Source organism: Phascolarctos cinereus, unplaced genomic scaffold (assembly GCF_003287225.1).
Source record: "Phascolarctos cinereus isolate Bilbo 61053 unplaced genomic scaffold, phaCin_HiC Scaffold_726;HRSCAF=1367, whole genome shotgun sequence".
Lineage (NCBI taxonomy): Eukaryota > Metazoa > Chordata > Mammalia > Diprotodontia > Phascolarctidae > Phascolarctos > Phascolarctos cinereus.
The window spans coordinates 98,370,002-98,382,303 of record NW_027556098.1 but is presented as its reverse complement, the minus strand read 5'-3'; the positions used below and the strand labels follow the sequence as shown (position 1 = coordinate 98,382,303).

The following is a 12,302-nucleotide window of genomic DNA, read 5'->3' as shown; positions in this document are numbered from 1 at the left end:
AGTAGGATCATGATCAGGAACCAAATTTCCTGACCCACCCCTTCACCTTCCTCCCACGTCCCACTCTAGTCTTCTCCTTTTTTTATCCAACAAAGGAGTGGGGGAGAAGGCTAGATTAAATGAGAAAATGTCAAGCATTTTAGAAATCTTAAAGTGTCATGTAAACAAATGTGAACTGTTACTGTTTTGTTACTTATAAACTTATGTCTAGCTCTGTGAAATTATATATGTTTACATAAATATTTTGTTATCATCATCTCTACAAAACCTTTTCATATTATTTCTTATTCCATATATGCATACATATATACATATACATACATATATACATACATACACATACGTACATACATACGCTCTTCAAAACTGCCCTTCTTACTACACCTGTTCTCTGCCCTTCCATGTACTCTGTGATGCAGTGACACTGGTCCCTTGCTCTTCCTCAAACAACACATTCCATCTCCCAGCCTTGGATGTTTTCACTGGCATGCCTGGAAAGCTTCCCTGGCTTCCTTCAAGTCCCAGCTAAAATCCTTCCTTCTACAGGAAGCCTTTCCCTATCGCCTTAAATTCTAACACCTTCCTCCTATTGATTATCTCCAATTCATCCTCTGTTTAGCTTGTTTGTACATAATTGATTCCATGTTGTCTCCCCGTTAGATTGTAAGCTCCTTGAAGGCAGGGATTATTTTTTCCCTTTCTTTATATCAGCACTTAATATAATGCCTAGCACATAGTAAATATTTAATAAATCTTTATTGCCTACGTGTGTGTGTATATATATATATATATATGATATATATGTATATGTAATATACGCACACATAATTATATAGTCATATAGAGTTACACACATATAGTATTTATAACATGTATCATGTGATTATGGAAATTATGGAGAGTTCTTTAGGAGCAAGAAAAGAACAATAATCTTTTGTCACTGAAAAAATATGTGACAGTCAAGTGAAATACTATATATCTGTCTGTAGAACTACATATATCATTATACATATAACTATACACATGGTTATACATACATATATAATTATACACACATACAATTGTATACATATAGAGCTATAATTATACAAATTTCATAGTTATTCACAGATATACACATACATAGTTCAGTATATACTTATGTCCTTCCTTTGATTGTCATGTATTTTTTCAGTAATAAAAGGTTGCTGTTCTTTTCTCATTCCTAAACAACTCTCTATGATTTCTGTAAACAATGACAAAATACATATTATAAATACTAAAACAGTCCTGCCAGATTAGTATCATTATCCCCATTTTATAGATAAGGAAACTGAAATAGAGGATTTAAATGAATTTCTCTCAGCCTCAGAAACTATTCAATAGAACTTAACTCTAGAGCTTAGGTTGCCTGATTCCTAATCCAAAGCTCTTTCTGTAATGCTTTCCTCAGACCTTATTTTCAATTGGGATTCCCAGTTTCAGCCTAGGGTCTCCCAAAACAACATGGAGGATCTGGTTGGCAAGCACCAACATGGACATCAGAGGTAAAGGGAGAGATAGGCTGCTTCTACACTATGACGTGAAGTGGAGCACTCTTCATGACCATAAAGCATTATACAAATTATACAAATACTATCGTTCTTTTAATAGGAGAGGCAGAATTGTGTACAACAGCTAATATATTAAACTCAAGTCAGGAAAATACAAGTTTTAATCTCTCCCCTGACACCATGATCTTGAGCAAATTATTTCTCTGAGATTCAGTTTCCTTGTCTACAGAAAAGCTAAACTAAGAAATCATTAAGGTCAAATTTTTTATTCTCTGTGAATTGGACAGACAATTGAAGCAAGTAACAAAACTTCCTGATCTTTATGAGCATTGGAAAGTGGCTCCAGAGTAGATGAAACTATTTGGAGTTCAGAATGGGAAGAACAGAGAAATTCCATTTGTTTTCTGGCTGAAGCCTAGATGTCCACAATAATAATAATAATAATTAATAATAATAATAATAATAGGCAGAACTGTAGCCAACTCCAACTGGCTCACCAAACCTGCTAGATTTTTGGTGTGCTTGTTTCTATCTCAGTTCCTAATAACACAGTGTTAGTAACACAGATTAAAAGTGAGCATGGATGCATTTTCCCCTCAATAACTTACATTTACCAATCCAGCCCTGATAGTAGGTCACATTTCTATAGCATTTTAAGATTTATGAAACATATTCTATGTGTTGTTATGTGTTGTCCTCCCCATAATCCTGTAAGGTAGGGACTGTTATCATCCCTGGGTTACAGATGAGGAAACTGAAGCAGAAACAAGTGATTTGCCCTGAGTTATGCTACTAGTAAATGTCTGAGACAGGAGATCAGCCCGTCTCACCTATTCTGGGGACCTTCTTTAACTCAAATAATTACAGGATAACTGAGCTAGAACAAAATAGAGGTTGTCTAGTTCAGCTGTCTCATTTAGCAGAAGATAAAACTGAGGCTCTCAAATAGTTAAGGGACTTGCTTCAGGCTTTGTGGGCAGCAAGTGGCAGATTTGGGATTTAAACCATTTTTTGATAACCGACCTATATCCATTCCACGATCCTATGAAGATCCAGCCTATGATTTAGAGAATTTTCCCAAGATGTAAAGTAATTGTAAAAAGAATGAGTGGGCAGGATCCCCTAAAAGGGGTGGTCAGAAGTATCAATTAAGAATAAGTAGCAAACTTATTTTGGTGTTAACAAATCTTCCAGTGCAGGTATGGGGAACCTGCAGCCTTGAGGCCACATGTGGCCCCTCTAGGTCCTCAAGTGCGGCCCTTTGACTAAATCTGAAGTTCACAATTGTTCTGTGAAGTTGAAGCCAAATGTTCCCCATCTCCGTTCTAGTGGGATATTTTTTTATTGTTGTTCAGTTGTTGAAGTTGTTATCTGACTCTTCATGAACCTATTTGGAGTTTTCTCGGCAGAGACACTGGAATGGTTTGCCATTTTCTTCTCCAGCCCATTTTATAGATGAGGAAATAGGCAAACAGAGTTAGGTGACTTACCCAGGGTCACACAGCTAGTAAGTGTCTGAGGCCAGATTTGAACTCAGGAAGATGAGTCTTCCTGACTTCAGGCCCAGCGTTCTATCCACTGCACCCACTAGCTGCCCAGTGGGATAGTTCGTGGACAAAACTGTAATTCTGACGTTTATAAATAAGATAGAGACTGTAAGAAAGAGAAGGGTGCTTTTTTAAAAACTGGGATGGGAGGCAGGTAGGTGGCGCAGGGGATAGAGCACCGGCCCTGGATTCAGGAGCACCTGAGTTCAAATCCGGCCTCAGACACATAACACTTACTGGCTGTGTGACTCTGGGCAAGTCACTTAACCCCATTGCCTAACCAAACAAACAAACAAAACTGGGATGAAAGTGAAGATACTATTTGGAGGAAAGTGGTAACCAGATTAGTAGAATAATCATAATGACCAAATCCACATTTCACAGAAAGCATAGGATCATAGAATTAGAGTTACGAGAGACCTCAGAAGCTATCTAGTCCAAGCCTCTTATCTTACAGATGAGGAAATGGGCACATAGAGGTTAAATGACTTCCCCAAAGTCACACTAATTAGTGTCAGAAATGAGATTTGAACCACAGATTTTTGTAGTGGGTTTTCAAATTAGAAATTGCGCACAAGGGAGCTTAAATAAAGGAAGAGCTAAAAGTAAACTGACATAAACTATTAACTGCTAAAGATAAAATTAAAAATAGGTTGACCAGAAAGTCACTGCAAAGCTTTGCAAAATAAGTCTGCATAGGGACTTCTGACTCATTTTCTTTATGCCTATGTTAGCAAAAATTTGCATCTCTATAACATACGTTTTTGTAAACATGTTTCTGTAAGAGGAAAAGGGCCAAGCCAGATTTCTTGAGAAGTACATTCTGGGTAGAAAAAAGCCGCCTCTCCATTCTGATGTGCTGTTCCTTTTACTGGGTTGATCAGACCTGGGAACTTTTGTTTGCCTTCATGATGGAGATAAAATGTGGCTGTAGTCTAATAGACTAATTGTTTGAGGCTATAACAGTGTATGCCAGTAGTAAATCTAGTAGGTGGTTCTTTCTTTTCCTATTTGTGCATTGCTGAGGAAAGACAAATGATTTTTTTTGTGAATGAATAAGTTTTTAGCATAAGACAACCTCATTTACCTTTGATAATGTGCAAAATAGTTTGTCCATAAAGTGATTAAGTGTGTATACCCAAAAGGCCACTGTGCAACAGCATGGAATGAGTTTATACAGATTGTTAGGGCTAGACAGTACCTTAGTAAACATGATCTTTTTGTATTGTTGTTCAGTCATTTAAGCATTGTCCAACTACATTACCCCATTTGAGTTTTCTAGGCAAAGATACCGGAGTGGTTTACCATTTCCTTCTTCAGAAATACTGAAGTGATTTGCCATTTTCTTCTCCAGCTTATTTTACAGATGAGGAAACAGAGGCAAACAGGGTTACATGACTTGCTCAGGGTCACACAGCCAGTAAGTGTTGAGGCCAGATTTGACCTCAAGAAAATGAGTCTTCCTGACTCCAGACCGGGCACTCTATCCACTGTGCCACCTAGCTGCCCCAGACGTGATCTAGGACAGTGAGAAGAGTCCTGGATGTAATCACAAGCCTCAGGTTAAAATCCCACCTCTACCACTTTCTACCTATGTGACCTTGGGCTATTTATTACCTGGGCTTCATCTTCTTCCTCATCTGAAAAGTGAGGGTTCAACTAAATGGACTCTAAAGTACCTTTTGGCCCTAAATCTCTGCTCTAATCAGTCTTCCTTATTCTACAAATGAAAAAACTGAGGCTCAGATATCTTGTGATTTGCCTATGGTCATATTAGTTAGTTCTTAGGTACAGACTCAAAACTAGATTTCGTCATTGCTGTGGTCCAGTATCTTCTACTCCATCTGTCTTGTGAAATAATGAGATATTTATGAAGTGCTTTTCAAACCATCAAGTGCTATATAAATGCCAGCTATTATTATTTTTGAAATAACAAGTTAACCCTCTGTCATGAAGAATGGCAGAGAGAGCATGTGGAGGTCATTTTTGCTGAAGATGGTGGGTTGGGCTACATGACTCTGAAGGTTTCTTCCAACTGAAGATTTGTACTGTGGTGACTGATTATATAAAGGGTTCTTTCCTGAGCCATCTTCTCTAATCTTGCTTTCTTACTGTTTTACTTTGCTATTGCTTTTCTTTTTTTCTCTCTTCCTTGCTTTCCTCATCATTTTTTTCTGTTCTGCTGAAGGCTAGAGATAGGCAAAAAAGTTTAACACTCGTTAAGCACATCTTCACCATTAGCATTGTGAAAATATAGCATTGCAGACATATACCTTCACTTGAAAAGCAGCCAGGAAAGGAAAGAAAATTAAAGGAGGTTGAGGTACCATTCGAATCAGCTATCATGGGATGTGTTTTACAACGAAGCTCTTTGGGTCCCTGCTGACATTTTACCTGGCATGGTGAAACCAACAACCATTGGTTTCATCCATAAACACAAAACCAGATGTGGAGATTTAAGATTAAAGCAGTGGTTGACGGCTCTGTGTTGTCTTAATGGTTTCCCATATTTTAACAGCAGAGAACATAGAAGTTCCAAAGGAAAAATGTTTTTATTTTCACACCTATCCAACTGTTGGTTTTCTTATAGAACTCTCACCTTGTGCCAGCAAGTAAGACCACAGAGTTCCTCCCTGGCCTCCAAGCTTCAGCTCCAAAGGTGAGCAAGTTCAACTGTATTACTTGTATTTGCATCATGCTTCATATATAAAGAGATCATAAGCATTATTTAACATTAAATTTGATCCTGCTTTGAGGTTCAGCAACATCAATAGATTTCATTGACTCACTGGAGGTCACCACAGGAATCAGAAATAGAAATAGCTGCTGTTCCTATTTTCTAATTATTGCTTTTCTGAAATATACTTGAAAACTCTTGTATTGACATTTTCCCCTAGATAAATTAGCAAGCTTATATGAAATTTTCTAACAGTCCAAAATACCATTCCCATTCTAAGAGGAGCAGCTTCTAGTGATCATTGCAAATGGAGAAATCCAAAAGCTCACAGTGCTGCCTACTTTCTCTCCATATCCCTCTCTCCTTTTTGCAGAGCTCTTCTACTCCTGTTAATTGTTAATCTGCCTTTGACATTTCTCTTTAATGCATCTAATTCTTCTTTTGAGAAGAAGGAGGGCAGATTTGGTCCAGAGGACAAAGCAGGGTAAGAACAGCCTTATCCAATGCATTTTACTAACATTCATTTAATGCCTACTTTTATGGAGAATGTGAGGGATGCACACATCTCAGGATCCCAGAGTTGGAAGGGAAATCATCTCTTCCATTCCTTTTGTGAGCAAGAGGCCCCTCTCCAGAGCCCCTGAGAGGTGATAGCCAGGTTCAGGCTCTCAGCCAGTTTTCAGGGATCAGGAACACATTTTTCTTTGCTCATCCCTGTTTTGATCAGTCCTAAGTGTAATATGATTCTTCCTTCTAGAAAGCCTAAATTTGTCTCTGCGCTTTCCACCATTTGCTTTTACTTCTAACACCCCAGTTCAAGTAGAACAAATCTAGTCCCTCTTCAGCGTGAAGTACAAATATTTGAAGCCAGCTATGGTATCTGACCCACTCCCCAAGTCTTCTTTTCTCCAGGCTTAAAAAAATTCCCATTTCCTTCAACCCGTTCTTGATGGGCATCAAAGTACAAAGCAAAGAATCTCATCCCTGAATCCCAAATTAATGATTTCCAATGAGTTTCTCCTAACAAATTCCAACTTTTCAAATTTGAGAACCAGATACTTTAATTGTCATTTAAGAAATGTGCAAAATCCAGGATAGTGCCTCAAAGAGACTCTTCAGAACGAGATACCTGGTCATCCTCAGTGGTTTGGAGCGGCCATTTGAGCCAGAAAAGGAGGAGGTCAAGGTCAAGCTCAACCTCAAGTCGTGTTTTGGAGGGTAAAATTCCAGAGACAACTGTGAGGAAGAAACTGAAAGTGAAGCAGTCAAGAAGACATTTGGAAAATACCAAGACCAGTGGGAGCTCCCAGGTGGAGTATTTTATTTCTTCATTCTTAAAATTTGTAAAGAGGTACTAGTTCCTGAAGTAGCATTTGGGCAAAGGTTATACTTCATTTTAACTTTTTGGTTTTTTTCCTCCAGGCTGTTCAGCCATGTAATACAAATTGCAATCTATAATGTCTAGCTGGGGTCTTGATTTCTCTCATTTTCCTGAATTCTCATCCCCCCAAAAAAAGAAAACCCAAAACAAACAAACAAAAAACCTTCTGATTGTTATTTTCAGCAGAGTAGGTAGAGAGCTCACACTAGGTGAAAGATGTCCTGAACTTGAACAGACTGGGAAATGTCTTTTTAGATATAATTTATTTAAAGAAGAAAAGTCCAGATGGTTATAGATGGCAAACTTGCAGCATTACATACTCTGGAGTTTTGCATTGAATGCTTTAGAGGAGAAGTTTGTGGCCAAATATTATATGGTTTCCATTTACTTAGAACTTAAAAGTTATAAGCAGAGAGGGATTATACTATTGATAATAGGGTAGGACTAAAAAGTGATGAAACTGAAATTTTTTTTTGTCACCAGAATTTGTACGTTCAAATGAGTGTGGTTCCTTTTAAAATAATCATTTTGAGAGAATGTACACTTATTGCAACAGTACTGCCTGTGCTTTTGCTTTTTTAGAAATATTCTTTAGGAATTTCCTTCAAAGCCAGTTTATTAGCTACGCAAGGAAATCACTCAATTACTTTATACCTATATCTACTCAATATGGTATTAGCCAGCCTAACTGATCACCCACCGGACTCAACCCTAAATGACTTTTGCCTAAGTCAGATTCACAGATGGAGGAAGACTTGCTTCCAAGGAGGCTGTTCAGAAGAACATGCCCCACAGATTCTGCAAGCAATCCATTAATTTGACAAGAAATTATTGACTGCCTACTATGTATGCATAGAGCAAAGATACATGGTTCCATTTCTCAAAGAGCTTATGGTCTATTAGGGGTGAACTTAGAGGCAGAAGACTGAAATTTGAGTGCCAGCTCTGATACTTAATAGCAGTGTGATTTTGAACAAAACATCTACTTTCTTTGAGCCTTTGTTGCCTAATCAGTAAACTGGGTGTAATGATACAGTTAGCCCTTCCTCATCACAGGGATCAGAGGTATGGCACCCCCTGAGATCTGGAAAATCTGTGTAAAATTTTTTGGCCCTCCCTGCGTACCAGAGAAGATTTCTGAATTTTCCTCTTTTTCTTTTATGGGGTGTTCACAATACCTTATTGTAAAATTTGGATCGGTCTTGGCTCTGTGCGGTCTGCTGGCCTTCAAGGGTCCTCTGCAGCTTCTGCAAAACTCCCCAGTAATTCCTGTTTCATTTCTTATTCCAACTTGTGATATATTAAAACCGTGATAGGGACAGTCACCATGGGGAAGGGATAACTGTAATTACACTATTTACCTCAAGCACCTTATCTTTTTTTTTTCTTTTTAGAAAAATGCTTCATTGACATTAAAGGGCTAGACAAAGGTGAACTGTTAGTATAAGACATATACACAAATAGCTTTCACAAAATAGAAATGAAAGATACAAAAACTGTGATGCTCAAGAGGAATTACAGTACCCAGAAAGGAGCTATAAAACATTTTGAGCAATAGTATCATTGCTGGGAAAGTGTTTAATCAATCAGTCAATTAAAAAGTATTAATAAGCACTTACTATGTACCAAACATTGTACCTGGCAAGTATAATTACGCTATCCTAGGGTAATTTTTTTTTTTTTTTGCTTGTTTGTTTTTGGCTAGGCAAGGGGGTTAAGTGACTTGCCCAGGGTCACACAGCTAGTAAGTGTCATGTGTCTGAGGCCGAATTTGAACTCAGGTACTCCTGAATTCAGGCCCCGTGCTCTATCCACTGTGCCACCTGGCTCCCCCCCCCCCAGGGTAATTATTTTGAAGGACAACTTTTGTTGTCAGAGGGTAGATGGAAACATATTTTTAGACATGGCCATTGTGAGAATTTGTTTTGCTTGACTTATAATTTTTAATAAAAGGGTTTTTTTTTAACTTTTAAAGGGGAGGAGGGAAAGAAATCAGATTTTCATTAATTGAAAAAAATGGTTTTTAAAAATGCAGTGAACTCAGTGCAGATTGAGCCATACACATAAATATTTATATTATTTGGACATAGCCAGAGTAGAAATTTGTTTTATTTGGTTATATATTCTTGTGATGGAGTTTGTTTTTCTTGCTTTTTCGGTTGGGGAGTGAGGGAGGCAGGCTAGAGAAGGAGTAGCAGAGGTGGGAGGTAGAGGGAATGCAGACCTGAAAATAAAATAAAATTGAATTTTAAAAATCAATAAATACTCATTGAAACATTTATCAGCAGATTTCCTCTAAAGACAGATCTTTTACTTTAGAAAATATGGAAGTGAGATGAGACTTGTGATTGTTAGACTATTTAATGTCATTTGACAAATTAACTTCAGTTTATCCAGATCTTAATTGAAGTACCTACGATCCTTAATGGCTTTTGTACAGAGTATCTGATTTATGGAGTATGTGATGATTTTTTTTTTTACTTCTCTAGTCAGTGACTGTAACTCCAGGCACTCTCTTCACCCCCACAGCATGTTAGAGAAATTAAAATTAATTGTGGCATTAATCTAAGCAAAGTGAAATTAGGATTAGTAGCATGTCATGGAGCCCTCGGACACCTTGGTTTGCATACTTCCTCTAACATTTACTAGCTGTGTGACCATGGGCAAATCATCTCACTTCTCTGAATCTCATTTTTCTCATCTGTCAAATGAACATAATAATATTTGCACAACCTACATCACAAGATTATTGTAAAGAATGTGATTTGTAAACTTCCAATTGTTACATTAATATAAGTGACTATTGTAATAGAAAAGTATGTATGCTATAAGAAAGTTGTACAATGAATTTTGACCTAATTAATCAACTAATCTTACTAAAAAAATGTCTTTTCATATCACTCTGCTCAGAAAGCTTCAACAGTTTCTCAGTATGTAAGAGGATCAAGTTCTTACTCCTTAGGTGTGATGGGTAGAGGGCTGGGCTTTGGGTCAAGAAGACCTGAGCTCAGATACAGTGTTCAATGCTAGTTATAAGATCCTGAACTTCTCTCAGGCTCAGTTTCCTCATCTGTAAAACAGGGATAATAATAGTCTATCCTCACAAGGTTGTTAATGAGAATCAAATGAGATGTTGTATGTGAAGTGCTTTCTAAATCTTAAAAGCACTTTGCAAATGTTAGCTCTCTTCCTTCCCTCCTCTTCTCCTTCCTCTCTTTCCTTTTCTTCTTCTTCCTTCTGTTCTGTTTCCTCCTTTTCTTCCCCTCCTCTTCCTCTTTTTTCTCTTCCTCCTCTTCCTTCCCTCCTCTTCTTCTTTCTGTTCGTCCTCCTCTTCTGCTTCCTCTTTTTTCTCCTCCTCCTCCATTTTCTCCTCCTCTTCTTCATCCTCATCCACCTCTCTCTACTCCATGACATCTGGACTCCTGGTTGTAGTTACTACCTGTTTACCCCCCCCATATTCTGGTTCATTCCTACCTTCATACCTTTGCTTGATTATTCTCCCTGCCTGAAATGTCCTCTTCTGTTCTGTTTCTTTTCATCTTGTGTCCTTTCAAGGCTCAAATCCTTCTTTCACCATGAAGCTTTCCTTGGTCAATCCACCATCTCCCAACATCATCATCATCATCATCATCATCATCATCATCACAAATGATATTTGTATTGCACTTTAAGGCTTGCAAAGTGCTTTACATACTTTTTTTTACCCTAACAACCATCCATGAGGTAGGTGCCACAAGTATTATTACACCTATTTTACAGATGAGGAACCTGAGTCTGAGGAAAGGTATATTCCTTGTCCATATTCACAAAGCTACTAAGTTTTAGAGATGGAATTCAAACACCAGTCTCTCCTGGCTTCATGTCCCATACTTTTTCCATTAGATGCTAAAATTGCAAGGTGATTTTACTGATCATAATGCTTTTCCATGCCACTCATTTTATACTTTATCATGCACTGCCATTAGACAACTCATGTAGTATCATCCTGTGGTGTTACTTAACTTTTTTATGTAGTTATATCTTGTCTCTCCAGTAAGATTTTGAGTTCCTTAAGGGCGAGGACTAGATTATCCTTCTCTACATCTAATACAGTACCTTGAATATCATATACATGAGAGGCACACAATACATTCTTGCTGAATGAAGAAATAAATGAGTCATTTGACAGCTATGTAATAGACATCTGTGCTACAGGGAGAAAAGCATGAAAGCAAAAAATTCTTTCATATTTGTCTTAATGCCTTTTGTAGATATCTTCTTATGAAGCAGAAAGGAAGCCCCATCAGGGTTTTGTGAAAGACGCTAAAATTATGATTGAAGATGAAGATAGCAGCAGTGGCCCAGATTTAATTATGGTAAGTGAAATGTTTCTTTTCACCACTTAAATGGCACCCTGAAAACTATCCCACATGAGTTTCAGGATAACATAAAGTCTTTAATTTAGAGGGTCCCTTAGAGGTCAGTAACTGTCACAGAATTTTTACATAAGTAGGGATCTTATCAGCCATTTATCTAAACTCATACAGAAAAAGAGGACCCTACTGCAACACATGGGCATTTAGGTGATACAGTGAATAGAGCTCCCAGGCTGAAGTCAAGAAGACTCATCTTCCTGAGTTCAAATGTGGCCTCAGACACTTACTGGCTATGTGACCCTGGATAAGTCACTTCACCCTGATTGCCTCAGTTTCCTCATTTGTAAAATGAGCTGGAGAAGGAAATGGCAAACCACTCTAGTGTCTTTGCCAGGAAAACCCCAAATAGGGTCACAAAGAGCTGGACATGACTGAACCACAACTGAAGCACACCCAAGTAGTCGTCCGACCCCTGTTTGAAGATGTTCAATGAGAGGGAACCCCCTACCTCCCAAGTCAACCTGTGGCAGTCTCCCTTTCTTTTATATCTGAGGAAACTGAGGTCAAAAATTCAGGGGAAGAGATACAACTAGAAAGCCAGGATCCAGTTTTCCTTACTCAATCCAGTGCTTATCCCATTACAAATCTTAGGATGACAGTGATAAAAGGGGCATGTGACTTAAAACAGTCATAAGTAATGGCTTCCCACTGTGCTTTTATGATTGTTATGTGTTCCATTAATGCTTACCCACTTCAAGTTGCTGGATTAAACCCTGCTTCAAAATGAATACCATGAAAATAACATTTCAT

General features: G+C 37.9%; 1 protein-coding gene across 1 annotated transcript in view; it reads left to right on the top strand.

Moving 5' to 3' along the window:
- MORC1 (MORC family CW-type zinc finger 1) overlaps positions 1-12,302 on the top strand; it is a 189,254-nt gene that overhangs the window by 119,576 nt on the left and 57,376 nt on the right. The window contains exons 18-20 of the mRNA XM_020999849.2: positions 5,670-5,738; positions 6,833-7,066; positions 11,388-11,492. Of these exons, the coding sequence (XP_020855508.1) occupies positions 5,670-5,738; positions 6,833-7,066; positions 11,388-11,492 (408 nt within the window). The remainder of the gene's footprint in view (positions 1-5,669; positions 5,739-6,832; positions 7,067-11,387; positions 11,493-12,302) is intronic.